We start from the raw sequence: 20,249 nt of genomic DNA, 5'->3' as shown, positions 1-20,249 counted from the left end.
CCACTGGGATTGTTTCCCATTCCTCCTTGCAAAACTGCTCCAGCTCCTTCAAGTTGGATGGTTTGCGCTTGTGAACAGCAATCTAAGTCTGACCACGGATTTTATAGTGGATTCAGATCTGGGAATTGACTAGGCCATTTCAACACATTTACATGTTTTCCCTTAAACCACTCAAGTGTTGCTTTAGCAGTGTCTTTGGGGTCATTGTCCTGCTGGAAGGTGAACCTCCGTCCTAGCCTCAAATCACGCACACTACAGGTTTTGCTCAAGAATATTCCAGTATTTAGCACCGTCCCTCTTTCCCTCAACTCTGACCAGTTTCCCAGTCCCTGCTGCTGAAAAATATATTGGTCAGCAATACACAGTGTAGATGAGGGAGCCCACCGAGGTGTGCAAACAGTATTAGGGGGGAGGATTTCACTTTTAGAAAAATGTATGTGAGTCCGGAACATCGGCTGAAATAGTTAAAACTAGGAAGGTCATGTGAAGAGTCAGATGTAAATAGCAAGACATCATCCACAAAAAGGGCTAACCTCAGTTCCTGCGATCCCACCCTTATGTCATGAAAGTCAGGGAGGGACAGCAAGGACCTAGATAGTGGTTCCATAGCAAGGTTAAAAAGAAGGGGAGAAAGGGGGCATCCCTGCCATGTGCCTTTGTGGAGACGGAAGGGTGTGGAGAGGCGACCAATAGCCACTATTTGGGCTGAGGGGGAGGCGTACATAGCTCGAATTAAGTGGAGAAAAGGGCCACTAAAGCCTATTTTCTGTAAGACCAGGTCCAACCACTGAAAGTTGACATTGTCAAAAGCCTTTTCGGCGTCAAGAGAAACGATTGTGGTTTCAGTGGAGGGATCGGCTTTGGACACCTCCAGCGCAGTGAGGACTTTCCTAATGTTGGAAGTGGCTGATCTGCCCTGGGTGAATCCTGCCCGGGCTGGATGAATAAGAGAGGGTAATATAGGGGCCAGCCTATTAGACATAATCTTGGAAAGTAGTTTGGAGTCAACGTTTAACAGTGAAATCGGCCGATAGGACCCTGGTACCGTAGTGTCCTTGCCTTTCTTTGGGATCAATTTGATATGTGCCTGAAAGCAGGTGGGTAGATAGAAGTAACCCAATAGAATGTGGTTGAACATATCTAGCAAGGAGGGGGCTACACTGTATTTTGCCAATTTATAAAATTCTGGAGTAAACCCGTCTGGGCCGGGGGATTTACCAGGTGGTAAAGACTGGATTGTGGTAGTGAGTTCTTCCAAAGTAATAGGGGCATTAAGAGTAGAAAAGTGATTGTCCTGAATGGTCGGGTGAACAGTAGAGGATAGTAGGGAGGATGCCGAGGAGGTGTCAATAGGGTCTGGCCAAATAGAGTTTTGTAGAACTCCTCAAAAATTGAAATAATTTTTTCTGGGTCAGATACCAGAGTGCCTGCGGAGTCTTTCAGGGCCGTTATGTGAGTAGGAGTATAGGGGCCTTTGCAAAGGGCAGCTAGCAATTTCCTAGGCTCGTTCCCAAAGCTGTGAAACTGCCATTCCCGGTTGGATCTGCGTATGTTTTCCCGGGTCTCCGCCCACCCATCAAAGTTTGATTTAGCTGTTCGCCATCTTTCCCTATTGCTAGGGGTATTAGAAGAGTTAAGGTTGGAGAGAGCCTCTCTCAGGGAGACACTGGCTTCCTGAAAAGCCAAGGCCGTCTTTCTTTTAAAGGCCACCTTGTATGAAATGATGTGGTCACAGAGAACAGCTTTGCCTGTCTCCCAAAGCAGTGTGGGGGAGCATTCCGGTGAGGCATTATGGGCGAGGAAATCGACCCAGGTGTCCCTGATGAGTGTGCGGAGACCTTGATCCTCAGCTAGAAAGGAGGGAAAGCGTCATGTCCCCGTCTTGGTTGGATTGTCAGAGAGAGTGAGGGACACAGACACCGGGGCATGATCTGATATTGCTATATCATGAATTTCCAGGGGACTGTGAAGGGGAGCATCTTATCATTGGGGAATATGTAGTCGATACGGGTAAGGGTATTATGGGGGTGTGAGAAAAAGGTGAACTCTCTGGCATTGGGATTAGTCAATCTCCAAAAATCAGTTAGATGTGGAGATTCAGTAAAAGTGGTTAGTAGGTGTGAGCGTAACAAGTGGTTGGAAGGCTGGGAGACTCTGCCCGAGGACTTGTCCTCACTGGGGTGCATTAGCAGGTTGAAGGCGCCCACTACCAACAAGGGAAGGTGGAGAAACAGTGCCAGAAAAGCAGTGAGTTGTTGCATGAAGGGCTTGGAGGGAGTGTTAGGAGCATAGATCACCGCAATCGTCCATTCGCGATTAAGGGTGGAGAGGTGTAAGTGGGCTATGCGGCCCTCTTCATCTAAGCTTGTCGAGAGGGGAGTGCGGGACAGCCGTTTGTGAATCAGGATGATCACACCAGATTTGCCATTGACAGTGGGAGAGCCATAGACCTGGTCCACCCACAGTTTCTGTACACGGAAAAAATATTTTGCCGCAAGATGGGTTTCCTGCAATATGGCGATGTCTGTTCTCAGACGTTTAAGGTGTCTGAGGACAGCCATACATTTGTGTGGGGACCTGAGGCCATTAACGTTCCATGTGACCACTTTCATGGGGGGTTACGGATCTGAATAGGACATAAGAGCCGACATACCAGCATATAAGGAGCCTGCGGGGTAGTAATGAAGCACATCAAAATACAGACTAAAAGCTTGTGTAAAGAGGTATATGTAGCAACATCTGCATACTGGGATGGAAGACCATAGGAGAGAATAAACCCAACAGGGGTGAGGGGGAAAACAACGAAGGTAAGAACCAAATGAAGCCTAGACTTCACTGTTTTCCTCATGTAAGATACACATGCGTAGCGAACAGCGATACCGGATCTCAGAAGATGGCGTCCTTGTCAAAAATCAAGGGATCATGTAGATCCAGTGCAGTGGGAGAAAGACCCGAGGGTGGTGATGGACGGGGCGATCGCCAAGGTCCAGCAATTACGGTAAAGCTGTGCACCTTAATAGTGGGAGTGGGAAAATAAGGCATAGTTAGGCATTCAATATAGCAAAATTAGAGTAAAAGCCTATCACTCAGTAAGAGAAAAAAAAAAAGAAAAGGAAAAAAAAAAAAAAAACTGTGCCTTAGCTGCTATGGTCAGAGGAAGAGCTGAAAGAGAACAGCGCAGATCAAGTTATAAAAGTCAGGAGATGGGGCGTGACCAGGGGGACAGAAGGAACACCAGACGTGGTTGATAGGAGTTATGGATGTGTAGGGAGTCAACGTGGTCGAAAACGGCTGGCAGGACCTATTAGGCATTGCTTCTTAGCTGGATCCTTCCTGGGGCTTCTCTGCTCCAGAGTAGCCTGGGGGTGTTGAGGCGAGGGAGACAGAGGGGGGTCCAGAGAGATATTCAGTTGGGGCTGGAGGTAGTGGGCAGCCTCATCAGGGTAAGTGAAAGATTTTTGTGTTCTCCAGATGAATCAGCGAAACGTAAAGTCGCCAGATAAGCAAGGGTAAATTTTATGCCCTTGCGGTATGATTTAAGGATATTCTGTCTATCCATATAGTTGAGGTACCGGACTATGACAGGGCGGGGGAGCGGCGTTCATTTGATGGGGCCCCAGCCGATGCACCCTCTCCACTATGCAAGTACTGGTGATCCTCAGGGCCATGGGAAGGTGGGAGTTTGCAAGATCATGTAGGGTATCGTTCTCATAGGATTCAGGGAGCCCGATTATCCAGAGGTTGTTCCTCCTAGAGCGGTTTTCCAAATCGTCTATTTTTTCCAGTAAATATCTCTGTGTCTGTCTCGCCTGCTGGTCCATGGAGAATGAGCTCTGTAGCTCATCCTCCAGATCTGACACCTTATGTTCCAAGTCAGTCAGTATATGAGAGTGTTCCCCTATCTCCTTCCTCAGCTTAAGTATGCCCTGTGAAATAGCAGTGTCCACTGCTTCTTTTATAGTAGGGGACAGGAGAGCGGCAACAGCTTGGGCCAGGGAAGAGATCTGGGCCTCTGGTAATGGCTGTTGAGAGGATTCCTGAGCCGCGGTGACGGGCGGGAGGGCCGCGTCGGCCATGACAGGCTCCATTGTGGCCTGGTCTGACTGAGTGCCCTTGGGCGGCAGATTGGCCGGTAAAGGACCGTGGTGGACGAACCTGTCCATGGCGATCAGGTCCCCGGAGGCAAACAGGGAAGTCCGCAGCGTCGGATGGCTAGGATGGATGCAGAAGTTATATGCCGCTGTGTCCGGAGCAGCCGTTCTGCGCTGCTTCCTACATGGGCGCCGGAACCCGGAAGACTCTGGGACCTTTCAAAAAAGGTGTGTATATGTAATGACAGATCATGTGACACTTAGATTGTACACAGGTGGACATCATTTCACAAATTATCTGACTTCTGAAGGTAATTGGTTGCACCAGAGCTTTTTATGGGCTTTATAACAAAGGGGGTGCACATGCCAATTTTCGGTTTTCTACTTCTAAAAATAGTTTTATGTATATATTTTTCTCATTTCACTTCACCAACTTAGACTATTGTGTTCTGATCCATCACATACAATTCAGATTAACAAAACATTGAACTTAAGGCTGTAATGTAACAAAATAGGTAAAAAGTCAAGGGGGGGGGTGACTACTTTTGCAAAGCACTGTAACTCCTGTTCATCACTGGATCTTTTTTCTTTTACCAGAAACTGACTGCTGAATACAGAAGGCTACATGGGGGTATTGCGCTTCTGTGGTGGAGTGATACTCCTAGTGTCTGAAATACCTGCGAAGGGGCCACATGAAGAAACAGGTAGAGTCCTCAACTTCAGGGTCGGTAATTCTCATGTAACATCCCATTTATTTTGCTGCAGAGATTGATGAGCTATGTGAACTTAAAACACAACACTTACTTGGTGTGTAATTTGCACTTTGCATATATAAAAAAATGTCATGCAGTCACAATGTAAACTGCACCAAAGGGCTGGTGTGGCAAAATGAGTTCAACTTTATTATTAATGCATTTGAAAATTAAAAGATTTACAGAAGTGTATACATATTCTTTTTCTGTACCAGTACTTTTCTCAGTTTGTAATGGTTTATAATATGTTATGTTGGAAATAGAAAAGCTATGATGGCAAGTCTGTTTTACAGCACTGCAGCTCCTAGCAAAGAGTTCAACATTCGACACTTCCAGAAGTGTCAAATGCCTGCGCCCCACACTGCATGCTGAGGTTCCTTCCTTTAACCCCAATGTCCATGTAGGACTCAGCAGTGACGTAAGAGTTGCTTTAGTTTAAGCATAAGAGCCCTGCCAAATATTTTAAATGTTTTGTTGACACTCCATATTGTAGACATCTTTAGGTGCCTGCATGTCTGTTTAAATCTGCTGTATAGTGCCCAAGGACCTTGTGGAACAATCTATTATGGAAAAAGGGACCGGGTTTCATGTCCCCTACTGTTGCAATTTTCTACTGGTTAGTGAGGCCACAGATCACAATGAAGGGGCAATAGGGGAATGAGGGCGTATGTGGGAAAGGGACAGAAACAGAAGAAGCTGTTTGCCATCTCCATAACAAAATGAATTGGGTTTCTGGTAACCCCAGATACTCTACAGGCTATACAAACCAACATGCTGAAGATGTCCTTGGTGCGCCCCATTCACAAATCTTTTGGAGGTGTATATATATATATATATATATATATATACATACACACACACACACACACACACACACACACACACACACACACAGTACATACCTGCAATTACTGTATACACAGAACACCTTTTGCACTGCTGAAATAAATATTGCTTAATCAGAGTGTACAGCGGTTTTCAAATGTCTGATCACTTTATTCTGGGCTTCTGTTCTGGCATCCATAAGCAAATTCCAATTGCTCTCCATCGGAGCTTATTCAAAGCTACAGGTCAATTTTCTAAAGAACTTGTCTATTATAGTCAAATTCAATTAAACTAGTATTTACATTGACATTCATCAAAGATCCATGCCTCATACCTTTAGAATACAAAGATCTTAAAGAATGGGAGGGAGAAAATCTAGCGCCTCATCTCTTTCATACAACATTGAATCAATAAACAGAAAAACAAGCAAACTGCAATATAAGCAGATGGACAACCAAGTTATATTTTACAAATTACATTTTTTTTTTAATTCTTACCGGTGGAGCAGACAACCAACCACATCTTTCTTCTAATTTATTCATATCTCGGTCAAAAGCATAAAGAAATTTGTAGCGCAAAATTGGATCATCCGCCAAATGAAATTGTCTCCTGGCATAATGGTAACTTTCATTATTTCCTTTTCTTGGGAAATCCAGCCATTCAGGATGGCCAAATTCATTACCTGTATTTAAAAGTAAAACATGTGTTTTTATTAAAAAAAAAAAATAACAGTTACACATTGTATTACCATATCTCATCTGATGAGACCAAGATAAACGTATTTGGTTCAGATGGTGTAAAGCATGTGTGGCGGCAACCAGGTTTTGAGTACAAAGACAAGTGTGTCTTGCCTACAGTCAAGCATGGTGGTGGGAGTGTCATGGTCTGGGGCTGCATGAGTGCTGCTGGCACTGGGGAGCTACAGTTCATTGAGGGAACCATAAATGCTAATATGTACTGTGACATACTGAAGCAGAGCATGATCCCCTCTCTTCGGAGATTGGGCCGCAGGGCAGTATTCCAACATGATAACGACCCCAAACACACCTCCAAGATGACCAGTTTCTTGCTAAAGAAGCTGAGGGAAAAGGTGATGGACTGGCTAATGTCTCCAGATCTAAAGCCCATTGAGCATCTGTGGGGCATCCTCAAACAGAAGGTGGAGGAGTGCAAGGTCTCTAACATCCATCAGCTCCGTGATGTCGAAATGGAGGAGTGGAAAAGGACTCCAGTGGCAACCTGTAAAGCTCTGGTATACTCCATGCCCAAGAGGTTAAGGCAGTGCTGGAAAATAATGGTGGCCACACAAAATATTGACACTTTGGGCCCAATTAGGACATTTTTACTTAGGAGTGTACTCACTTGTGTTGCCAGTTGGTTAGACATTAATGGCTGTGCGTTGAGTTATTTTGAGGTGACAGGAAATTTACAGTTATACAGGCTGTACACTTACTACTTTACATTGTAGCAAAGTGCCATTTCTTCAGTGTTGTCACATGAAAAGATATAATAAAATATTTACAAAAATGTTTGTCTTTGTGAGATACTGCATCTTTTGTGAGATATTGTAGTTCCTCCTGAAAATAGCATTGCACTTCTAGGTATCTGAGCTGCTTAGGCCCTCCTGTGTGAGATCTGCTGCTTCTGAATGTTTAAGATCCCAGGGACCCAGGTTGCTCTGTTATGGACACAGTGACAAAAACACTGTCCTCTTCTTCAGGTACTGTATATTTACAAAAAAAAAGTGGCTAATTTCAACGCTCTATAACCTTGCATTTTATATTGGTTTCACTTGCTATTATTGCATATCTGAAGTCAACAAGTTAGTAAAGCACTAGCGGTATAGCATAACAGATGTATCCACATGACTGAAAATACGTGTTTAACTTTACTACCAAGTTACCCAAGTAACATAGTGTGCCTGTTTTTGTCTGCTTCCCTGACTCCTGAATCTGGCTTTGCTTTGTCCCACACATCACTCTCGGCCAGTAAGGCTATCCATTACAGTGATCGTAAAAAAATGAAGAACAAGTGATAAAACTACAAAAATACCAAAACAGCTCAAAAGCTAAATTGCAACTCCCCATATTTGTATTCCCTACAAAAAAAAACATAATTTAAAATATTAAAAAATATCACAAGATAGGGCATGTAGCGTATAGTTAGAAGGTTAAATTTAAACTGTCAGTGGAGTGTTTGTTTTCACATTTTTATTTTTCCTGCTTGTGAAGGGAGTTGTGCTTGTGTGCAGTGCTTGTCATGTATGGCGGAAACGTTTTGTATTTGAAAGCTTTATCCGATTCCATAAGGATTTGTGAAATTGGCATGAGTTAACATGGCTCCGATAATGATAGTAATGAGGGTGGAGGTTCGCTTTGTGAGATGCAGTATCTCACAAAGACAAACATTTTTGTAAATATTTTATTATATCTTTTCATGTGACAACACTGAAGAAATGGCACTTTGCTACAATGTAAAGTAGTAAGTGTACAGCCTGTATAACTAAATTTGCTGTCACCTCAAAATAACTGAACGCACAGCCATTAATGTCTAACCAACTGGCAACACAAGTGAGTACACTCCTAAGTAAAAATGTCCAAATTGGGCCCAAAGTGTCAATATTTTGTGTGGCCACCATTATTTTCCAGCACTGCCTTAACCTCTTGGGCATGGAGTATACCAGAGCTTTACAGGTTGCCACTGGAGTCCTTTTCCACTCCTCCATGTCGACATCACGGAGCTGGTGGATATTAGAGACCTTGAACTCCTCCACCTTCTGTTTGAAGATGCCCCACAGATGCTCAATGGGCTTTAGATCTGGAGACACTGGCCAGTCCATCACCTTTTCCCTCAGCTTCTTTAGCAAGAAACTGGTCATCTTGGAGGTGTGTTTGGGGTCGTTATCATGTTGGAATACTTGGGGGGAGTGGCTTGGAGAGGAAGAGATGTGAGGACGTGTGAGTAGGAGCTCCCGCTAATCCCTCTCCCGGACTGCCCCGACACGGCATAGCTACACGGCATGCAAACAAGTAACCCGGTCAGGAATCGTCCAGTGACCCGCTCGGTTAGCGATCACTCGGTAGTAGACCGGCGTCAACTACAGAGGAGATCAGGTGGTGGAATACAGCAATACTTCCAGCAGCAGCTGCCCGGAGTGCCGGAAACCAAGATGGCGGCGGCACGTGTGGGGACACAGCCCAAACAGAATGCGCAGGGAGTGCAGTGCACACAGCATGCGGAGAAAGGAGAGAAGCCGCCAGAGGGGAACATGACAAACCCAGGTGAGACAGCAGCGAGAGAACCCGAAGCCGACCCCGGGATTCAGCAGGAAAAGGTAAATCTAGATATCAAAGACTTATTGAAAGCACTGCCCACTAAAGCAGAGATAGAGGCATTAATAATGCGGATTGAGGAAACACACCAACGTGATATCCAGGAACTCCGCAAAGATATGGTCCAATTATCAGATAGAGTTACTTTAAAAGATACCGAGATCACACAAGTAAAGGACCAAGTAGCGGATATAAAGAAGACCACAGAGACACTATCAGAGGCCACCATTAATATGCAACTTCATATGGAAGACTTAGAAGATAGGAGCCGCAGGGGGAACTTAAAACTGAGAGGAGTACCAGAGGTGGAAGGGGAAAATTTACAAGAAAAGGTGAGAGACATTTTTCTAAAAGTGCTAGCCCCCACCTCACATCCTGCGGCCCCTATGGAAATTGATAGGGTCCACAGACTGACAGGGTTCAGATATACAGACTCCAACAGACCCCGTGATATAGTATGTAAAATGCATTACTACACACAGAAAGAGGAGATCCTCCGGAAAGCCTGGGACATAGGCACAGTGGAAGTCGCAGGGGCTAAAATAAAAATACTCCCGGATCTGTCTAAAACCACGCTTTACCGCAGATCATTACTACGGCCAGTGCTGGAGAGAGCAAAGCAACAAGGTTTTAGGTACAGATGGGGATACCCGCTGGCAGTGACTTTTTTTAAAGAACGAGACATGTTTGTTCTTCGTACCCCAGCGGATTTACCCAACTTATTTGAGTTCTTGGGCACAGAACCTGTTCAGGTGGAGGACTGGCTTACAATTTCCCCCAGAACAATGGGGTACCCAAACTGGGGACCCCGTGAACGGAGGTTGAATGGACATGGTAATAAGAAAGGACAGGTCTGAGAGAACTAAGTGAAATTGAGGATCCAATTGGAACGAGAGAATGAAGAAATGACAGGAAGAAATACTGCTATTATAAAATTCTCTCTTCAATAACTTTTTTTTTTTTTTTTTTCCCCCCCACCCCTTTGTCGGCTGTTCCCCCTTTTCTTTCTGAAGCAATCAGCTCCCACATTTTTATTTCTTTTTTTGAGGGTATATGGATACATGGATATACCCCGCCCCCCCCCCCCCCCGGGAGGAGGATAAGAGATAAGGTCATAATTTTTTTTTTTTTTTTTTGCACAATTTTAAAACACATAAGACACGAGTGTAGAGTGGTAGTGAAGGTGTTTTCCCTCTCTTTTTTTTTTTTATGAGTATGGGAAAGTATGTTGTTTTTTTTTTTCTTTTTCTGTTTTGGGCACACAACATTAGAAAATTTTTTTTTTTTTTTTTTTTTTTTTTTGGGTATAATATACACTTTGTAACCTATAAAACACTAATAAGGGTAATAATGGTAATAATCTGATTTATTAAATAGCACAGTTTTTGTTTAACTTCTATTCTTGAATATAAATACATTCCACAATACGACCAATTTCAGTGGTCTCTAAGAAGGTGACAGAGCACAGGGTGCCCTAGGGGCGGGGGGGAGGGGCGGAGGAAGCATCGGGTAATACCTGATCTACCGAGGAACTAGGAGAAGAGGGGGGGCAGATGGTAGAAGGCAAATACATTATGAGATCTAGGGGTGGGGATTTTTATTTTTTTTTTTTTATTTTTTTCTTTTTCTCCTTTGCCTCTAAATGAGATACAAGGAATGTGAGAAAATGAGGCCGGGAGAAGTAGATATACAAAAATAATGAATCTTATTTATATATATATGCCGGAATACCCTGTGAATGATCACTGTTGGGGGTTGGGAGAGGGAGGGGAGAGTTTTATTCTCTAACCTAACCCAAACATAACCCCATTTAGGAAATTGCTCAAAGAACCAATATAGATTGGATGAGCAACCCAGCGTGAAGCTATATAGTGACCCCTCTATAGTAGAGAGGTCAAGAAGGTACTTTCCTTCCTCCCCCCTTCCCCCCCTAAGTTTTCCCCCTTCCCCCTTTTTTTTTTTTTTTTTTTTTTTTTTTTTTTTATAATGGAGAATATACGGATTTTATCCATTAATGCAAAAGGTCTCAACACTCCAGAGAAAAGGAGGATTTTGTTAGATGATCTGAAAAGATCAAGGATAGATATTGCGATGGTACAGGAGACACATTTTAGAGAGGATAAATGCCCTAAGTTAAACAATAATCTTTTTCCTATAGTATATCATTCGACTAATTGGGAGGCTAAGTCGAAGGGCGTATCCATCCTCCTATCAAGGAACTTACCCTGGAAATGTACACAAGTTTTGAGCGACCCAAATGGCCGATATTTATTTGTAAAAGGGACGATACGAGAGACAGAAGTCACACTAGCTAATATGTATGTTCCAAACATAAAGCAGGATGGTTTCTTGAGGAGGGGCATGGACATGCTCAATGAGTTTAGGGGGGGACATTTAATAATAGGAGGAGATATGAACATTCCCCTGATCCCTTCAGAAGATACATCCCGGGGCCAATCCTCAATCCCGCCTATGGTGCGGAAACACTTTGCTAAAATATTACAGGAAGGACGATTAATAGATGCATGGCGCCTGATGCACCCCAGAGAAAGAGACTACTCATTCTATTCCTCTTTGCATCAACAATACTCCCGCATAGATTATTTCTTAATCCCACACAGTCAATTACACGCTATAAAAGACATAACGATAGGCTCAGTGACTTGGTCAGACCATGCCCCAATTACATTAGTTTATGAGTTACCAAACAAAAGAGAAAGGAGAGAAACAACCTGGAGACTGAATGAAAGTCTTTTACAAGATAAGGAGACTATGGCAGAGGTCGAGTCAGAGATAGTCTTTTTTTTTTTAACTAACACCACTGCAGACTCAGATCCAGGGATAATATGGGAAACACACAAAGCAGTTATACGAGGAATTCTTATAAAACATGGGGCCAGGATCAAAAAACAGCGAACTAAACAATTAGATCATCTATTTCAAGCTCTTTATAAAACAGAAGCAAAACATAAACATGCACCATCAGCGGAGGGAAAGGATGAGCTCTTGAAAATAAGGAGAGACATTAATGAACTCTTATCCTTTAGAGCTAAAGCAGCAATCCAGAAAACTAAAAGGATTTTCTATGAAGCAGGGGATAAATGTGGGAAGCTATTAGCAAAATCACTCAAAGATCAAAATCTGACAACATATGTTCCACATATAGTAACAGACGCAGGACAGAAACTTGTATACCCCAAACAGATAACTCAAGAATTTAAAAAATATTATGAAACATTATATAACTTAAAAACCCAAACAGCCTCACAAACGCAGATGGAGGAATATGTATATACCTCACAAATGCCTCAGTTGTCAGAAGAGGAGAGTAAAATACTCGAGTCCCCTATAACATCTGCGGAGATAATGGAAACTATAAAAAATATTAGAGTAGGGAAGGCACCTGGACCTGACGGGTTTACTATTCATTACTACAAGAAGTTAATGCCACACCTGAAGGAATTTATGAGGGATATGTTCAACGCCTGGGGGGCAGAGAATAGAATCCCTAAAGAAACCATACATGCACATATATCGGTAATCCCTAAGGAAGGGAAAGACCCTACCTCGTGCAAAAGTTACAGACCAATTTCCCTGTTGAACACTGACTTTAAAATTTTCACAAAGATTTTGGCAGTCAGACTACAGAAATACCTGACAAAGTTGATCCATTTGGACCAGGTCGGATTTGTCCCAACCGAGAGGCAAGGGACAACACGACCAAGCTATTGAGCTTACTACATATAACACACCAAAATAAAATACCAACAGTCCTGCTTAATACTGACGCAGAGAAAGCGTTCGATAGGGTCAGGTGGGAGTATATGTTCACGGTCCTTCGCTATATAGGGATAGGGGAGAAAATGTTAAAATGGATAACACAGAGCTATTCAGTCCCTTCTGCAAAAGTGAGGGTAAACGGAATTTTATCTACAGAGTTTTTAATTACAAACGGAACGAGACAGGGGTGCCCCCTGTCCCCGCTCCTGTTTGTAGTATCACTGGAACCCTTCCTGTGCAGAATCCGAATTAACTCGGATATTTCGGGCATCAGCGTGGGAAAGGATCAGTATAAAATATCAGCGTATGCCGACGACGTCCTATTCTCGATCACGAATCCAATTATATCACTCCCCAACTTGTTATACGAGCTGGAGAGATACGGAACTCAATCTAATATGAAGATAAATTTCATTAAATCCGAAACAATGGGAATAGAACTTCCAGGGACACTCCAACAACAGTTAAGGGCAAATTTTAAATTGAACTGGACTAAGACAGCCCTTAAATACTTGGGGACATCGATCACACCAAATATATCGCAATTGTTTAACCTGAACTTTATTCCCTTACTAAAATCTATAAAACTACTACTGCTAAGGTGGAGAGGAGGAATGCATTCATGGATGGGAAGGTGCAATATAATCAAAATGAGTGTTATACCAAAACTCCTGTACATTTTTCAGGCACTTCCCATACACATCCCACCTCGATACTTGATGCAGATTGAAATTATGATAATGAATTTCATCTGGAATTCAAAACGTCCGAGAGTAGGGAAAAAATATCTATTTAAAGCGAAAACAGATGGGGGGCTGGCAGTCCCGAACATAAAGAAATACTACCAAGCCATTCAACTGGGAAGAGTGATTGACTGGTGTCGACACAGAGAATATAAGCTCTGGCCAAACTTAGAGCAGGCACAATGTGAGATCTCGTTGAAAAGAGCCCCATGGTGTTATAAGATCCTACCAGTATCAATAAAGAAACATCCTATTATAGGAAACACGATCAAAACTTGTGCAAAAATATTTAAACAGGATAAATTAATACGGGAGAACTCCGTACTGTATCCAATACTAGGAAACCCCCACTTTGAGACAGGATATCAAGACAGGAAATTTAAGACCTTAGCAGATAGAGGAATTACACAAATATCTGACTTCCTAACAGAGACAGGCTGGGTAACGATGGAGGAATTAACAGACGTCTCAGGCCATTTCGGCCTAGATCTATGGCGTGCCTTCCAACTACGCCATTTTTTGGGAACATTGCAAGTCCCCTCCCAGGATGATAAAGAGGTAACACCTTATGAAAAATTATGCACTCAAAATGGAATTATGGAACATGCTATATCTAAAATTTACTCCCTGCTAATGACATCAGTAGAACGGCGTAAACCTCCTTTTTTGAAGGAATGGGAGAGGGAAATGGGCATTGTCTTCTCACTAGAACGGGAAAATCAAATAATTAAGTCAGTATTCTCAACTTCAATTTGCGTTAGAATTCAAGAACTGAATTACAAAATTTTTTCCAGATGGTATTACACCCCGGTTAGGATGAATAAAATTTCTACATTAAATACAGATTTGTGCTGGAGATGTGGGACAGAGAGAGGGACAATGCTCCATATATTCTGGGAATGTCCTAAACTAGAAGAGTTTTGGGAGCAGATTCGGAGGTCAATACAGGAAATTATGAAATGTCATATTCCCAAAGAACCTGCCCTCTTTCTGCTCCATACCCCCAGCATACCGTTACAAAATTACAAAAAATCCATTATACCACATCTGGTGAACGCTGCCAGGATATGTATCCCTCTTAAATGGAAAGAGACTGAACCACCTAACATAAACATGTGGTTAAGGAAAGTTGAGGAAATACATAACCTAGAAAAATTGGTCCTATCTGCTCATCAACAAACTGATAAATATGAGAAGAAATGGAAACAGTGGAAAGATTATGTTAATTCAGAAGAAAGGTAATTTCCAAGTACAGGACAAGAACCTGCGCGGAGAAGATAGATATATAATGATATAGGAGTGTAGAGACCTGTGCACCATTCTTTTCCCTTGCTTTTTTTTTTTTTTTTTTTTTTTTTGGGGGGACAGGGGGGAAAAGGGGAAAGAAGGAAAAGGAACGAAATGTGAGTTTTTGGGTTCGGTAATAGATTGCCAAAGAAAGGCTAAGGTTCCTTAAAGGGAATAAATGGTTTGTAATTATAACCTTGAAAGCTAAAATGTAATGTATATACTGTATATGTAACTGAACTTAAAGAAATAAAGATATAATTTGAAAAAAAAAATCATGTTGGAATACTGCCCTGCGGCCCAATCTCCGAAGAGAGGGGATCATGCTCTGCTTCAGTATGTCACAGTACATATGAGCATTTATGGTTCCCTCAATGAACTGTAGCTCCCCAGTGCCAGCAGCACTCATGCAGCCCCAGACCATGACACTCCCACCACCATGCTTGACTGTAGGCAAGACACACTTGTCTTTGTACTCAAAACCTGGTTGCCGCCACACATGCTTTACACCATCTGAACCAAATAAGTTTATCTTGGTCTCATTGCATTCAGTTTTTATGTAGATTTTACACAGCGTCCTAACTTTTTTTGAAATAAGGTGTGGTAAATAAATGGGTCATTTAAAGTAGAACTAAAGGCAAAACTTTTTTTTTTCTGTTTGGATAGCGTAAGGAAGGGTTATAACCCCTATCATGTTTTTTTCCCCTCACTTTTTTTTCACTATCTGTGTCCCATTGCATAGATTTCCTTTCACTTTCTATCCCATAGCCAAACAGGAAATGAGAGGAAATCCCTGCAAATTACGGGAATTCCCTGGGGACCCCCAGGTCACTAAAACTAGAGTCCCCATTGGAAGATTTCCCCTCTATTAGTTTTCTGGGGAAAACCTAAAGAGACAGTAACTCTCAGTAATTTTTCTTTAAACGCTTCTTTGAGATCTTAGATTGATACCACTCCCCTCACTTAATTATAGGTGGAGACTTCGATTTGGCAGCCCACCCTGCGCTTGATAGAAGCAGAGTTGTACCTTCTACTAAAGCATTTCTAAAGCCCCGTACACACGTACCGATGGTCGGCTTACAAATGTTCCTCTTTTCTCCCCGGGATGTCGGTGTCTGCTGAAAAGTGCAAAGACAGCACAAGGACAGCACAAGAATTTTGTCCGCCGACTGCAGAAGTGATGTCATGTAATGGTTAACTTTCCCTGTGTTTTCTATTTTCTGAGCATGCCCAGTCTTACAAATCTGCGGTCTGTCGGCCGAATTGTGTACTGACAGGCGAACAATCGTCCGTTCTGGTGTCGGCATACAAATATTTTCATGTTTGCACGAAAGACTTTTGTCCGCGGATTGTGCACAGACATCTGTCGGAGGCACCATACTAACACGCGTACAATCGGCAGATCCTTCGTCCACCGACGTTTGTATGCCGACGATCGGTACGTGTGTACGGGCCTTTAGATCATTAACAGGTAGATACCTGGAGAGCTTATAATGTAGGAGCAAAGGCATATACTTTTTACTCTCATACCCCATGACAACTATGCCTGGTTAGATTACATTTTCAGTACTCGGATACATTTAGCCAACTCTTCTTCGGCTAATATACACTCATGCCCCATGGTCTGACCATCATATTGTATCTCTTGCTACTACCCATCCTCCTTAGGGTGGTTCTAGGAGGTTCTGTTCCCTACTCTGTCTAACCAGCAAACTGAAGCCCTTAATATCTCTGCTTAGTCCTTGAAATAACCAGTATTATCCAATCTCTTAAAACTTCCCCCACACTGGGCCCTGGCCAGTACTTCACTACACATTACTAAAAATTTTCATCATTAGCCCCTCAATTGACTAAATTATATAATCATATTTTATAAGGAAATCACTTTGCAGAAGAAATGCTTTTAGCCAATATGGCTCTTACCTAAACCCCATAAGGACCACACTCGTCCACAAAACATTCGTCATTAACAATGACCTTAAAATATTTGGTCATTTGCTATCTGATAGACTAGCTAAGTCACCCTTTTCCTGATTCACCCGGATTAAACAAGGTTCATCCCAGGTGGGCAAATTATAGATAATCTCCGTTTGGTCACCAACATAATTCAAGACTCAAATCTACATCGTCGATACACCTACATCATCAGCCTAGACATACATAAGGCTTTCGTTAGTGTAAGTTGGTCTTATCTAAATCGTCTACTCCCCAAATTTGGCTTATCTGACAAATTCCTACATGGCTTTGGAGCCTTACATCAAGCTCCACAAACTAGAATCAAACTCTCCTGTAACTCAGAGTTTGTCCCATTAGGAAAAGGCACAAGACAAGGATGCCCTTTCTCCCCACTCTTATTTCCTTATTTCCTTTGGTGATCAAACCCCTTACTTGTGTGCTTAGAAACAATGTAATCATCAAAGGATATACTAGAGATCCAAAAGAGTTTAAAGTAAGTCTACATGCAGACGTTGTCCTACTTTTGTTATTTGATCCCTTTATTTACTTGCCTAACCTTATTACTGAATTGGAGACCTTCCAGGATCTCTCAAGTCTCTCAGGTCCATTTATCAAAGTGTTTAGCTATGCCAACCAATCTCCCACATTTAATAGATGCTCCTTTGCGGGAGAGATTTCCATATTCTTAGTGTGCCCAGTCTTTTCTTTATCTAGGTATCCATCTTACGCCTTCATATTAATCACTTTTTTCAGGCTAATTATCCACCACTTTTTAAGCATGTCAAATCTCTATTAAAATGATGGTCTTATCACGTTTAATTCCTTGGTAGAGTAATTGCAGTTAAGATGGCTATTTTACCCAAACTGTTATTCTATTTTAGAGCGCTGCCATTACTAATCCCTGAATCTACTTTGGATTCAATTCAAAGAGATATAAATACATTTATTTGGCTTGCACAGACCTCGATTCCCCCTCATAAAATAGATTCATTAAACATGGTAGTAGCGCATTGTTATCATTTATAAATTAGTTATGAAGATAGATTTAACATGGCCTCTACTACCCCTCTATGGCATCATTTTTAGGCAATCCACATTTCACCCCCACCTTTAGAGATAATATCCCTTTCGTCCTATGGTTATCACACAAGCTTACCAATTTGAAATCCCTCTCTATAGTCAAGCATTTTTGCTCTTTTGCCCAGTTACAATCAGAATTTAATTTACCCCTAACAGAATCTACACATTATGTCCAACTTCAGAGCCTATTTTCAAAACACTATTCTGTAAATCTTCAGACCTCTTACACTCAATTTAGAAATATTTGCATCTCATCTCCAAGTTATAAGGGATTAATCTCTCATACATATTGTAATTTAAATGAATTCTCTCTCCCTGAAAAATCCAAACCGATGCTTCAATGGGAGACCGACTTGGACAATTCTTTTACATCTAAGGATTGGGACACCATGATTAACCTTCCTGGCGGTAATCCCGAGCGTGGCTCGGGGTGGAATTTCAGTGCCATTAGCGGTAACCCCGAGCCACACTCGGGGTACTGCCAGGGAGAAATCACTGGATCCTGTAAGGGGCTACTTACCTTGTCCCCAGGATACCGCGATGTATTCCGGCAGTGTACGGCGCCTGGATCTTCCACCTGATGCTGTGTGCCCTGGCTTCCGTTCGCTGCGAGCATCGCGTCGCAGGGGGGGGTGGAACCGGCGGCAAATACAAAAAGTAAAACACACAAACACACTGATATATTGTAATCCTATTGGATTACATTACTAAAAAAAATTAATTGACCTTAGTTTGCCCCCAGTGCCCTTGCCTGCAGTTTTACTGCACTTTATATATATATATATATATATATATATATATATAAATATATATATATATATATATATATATATACTTTAACTTATTTATTATATTATAATTTATGATTTTGTGTTTCAAACTTTATCATACCCGAGATGTTATAAAGAAGAATGCACAGTAAAAAAAAATCATATGTAAATAGTTGGTTTGGGCTGTTCGTCCTTAAGAATTACATGCACCTAAAATCTGAAATAATCATACCGCCAGGGAGGTTAATAACTTACTCAAATGTGCACACTCAATACCTATTAGAGAAAATGCTGTTAAAAATTACATACAAGATGGTATATGACCCCTTCTAAGATACATTCCTTCTACCTTTCAGTCTCTCCTTGCTGTTTCAGGGGTTTGCTCAGATCATGGCACTTTATTGCACATTTTTTTTAGCTGTAATTTTTTTTACAACCGCTGCGGCTACAGGCAGCCACAAACGTTTTGCAATTAGCAGGCCAAAATATCTCTTTACCCCACAAATGTTTTTTTTTTTCTATCCAATAGATGATAGCATATAATTGGCGTTCCTCATCTGTTCTTTGGGCACAAGTATTTGCAAACATGGAAATAATAAATCTGAAAGTATTAACCAAATAATTTATGACACATTTGCATATACTTAAGAAAAAATGGTCTTATTGGGCTATACCTTTGTCTTAAGAACTTTAACAAATTCTCATTCATGTCCCTTTATAATATAATGTAACTTTATAAGCACTCATTATATGATTGTACTACCTTGTGTAGATGCAAATTTATATCTTTCACACTTTTCAGATTCCTCAAGCGTTTTATCTGTAAATTTCATATGAGCCTACAATTTATATTACTTTTCCTTAAAAATAATAACATTTTGGTCTCTGATATGTACCATGTAACAACTTTGTACTTGTTTTTTTTCTGTACGACTGTACTTTGACCTTCTTAATAAAATCGCTTGTAAACAAATAAAAAAAAAGTTGGGAAAGGGCAAGAAAAAGCTGGCAAGGTAAGTGGTAGTAACAAGGAAGAACGAAGAACATTTTGCAACTAATTAGGTCACTTGTCAACAGTTCTGCAACTTGATTGGGTATAAAAGGAGCATCTGAGATAGCCAGTGTGTCTCAGAAGTAAAGATGGGCAGAGGTTCACCAATGTGTGAAAAGCTGCGTCTAAAAATTGGCGCAAAATTTCAGAATAATGTTACTCCAGTACTCCACTTTAAATATATCAGTACATAATATCATCAAAAGATTCTGAGAATTTGGAGAAATCTTTACGCGCAAGGAACAAGGCTAAAATGTAATATTGCGTCTATGATCTTCGGGCCCTCAGACGGCATTGATTTAAAAAACAGGCATGATTCTGTTATAGATATCACTGCACAAGGTCAGGAATACTTCCAAAAATCACTGTCTGTGAACACAGTTTGTCGTGCCATCCAAAAATGCAAGTTAAAGCTCTATCAAATAAAGAATAAGCCATATCTGAACATGATCCAGAAACACTGCCGTCTTCTCTGAGTCAAAGCTCATTTAAACTGGTCTGTTTCAAACTAGAAAATTGCTCTGTGGTCGGATGAATCAAAATGTGACATTCTTTTTGGCAACCATGGGTGTTGCGTACTAT

The 20,249-nt window shown here is 41.7% G+C and overlaps 1 protein-coding gene across 1 annotated transcript in view; it reads right to left on the bottom strand.

The window, feature by feature from the left end:
• The window catches only part of GBE1 (1,4-alpha-glucan branching enzyme 1), a 506,395-nt gene that overhangs the window by 48,699 nt on the left and 437,447 nt on the right, over positions 1-20,249 (bottom strand). Inside the window, exon 14 of the mRNA XM_082244860.1 lies at positions 6,166-6,350. Within this exon, the coding sequence (XP_082100986.1) occupies positions 6,166-6,350 (185 nt within the window). The remainder of the gene's footprint in view (positions 1-6,165; positions 6,351-20,249) is intronic.

This window comes from Pelophylax lessonae (assembly GCF_965119305.1).
Source record: "Pelophylax lessonae genome assembly, chromosome: 2".
NCBI classification, from domain to species: Eukaryota; Metazoa; Chordata; class Amphibia; order Anura; family Ranidae; genus Pelophylax; species Pelophylax lessonae.
The sequence above is the reverse complement of the archived record's forward strand: the minus strand, read 5'-3'. Positions and strand labels throughout refer to the sequence as shown.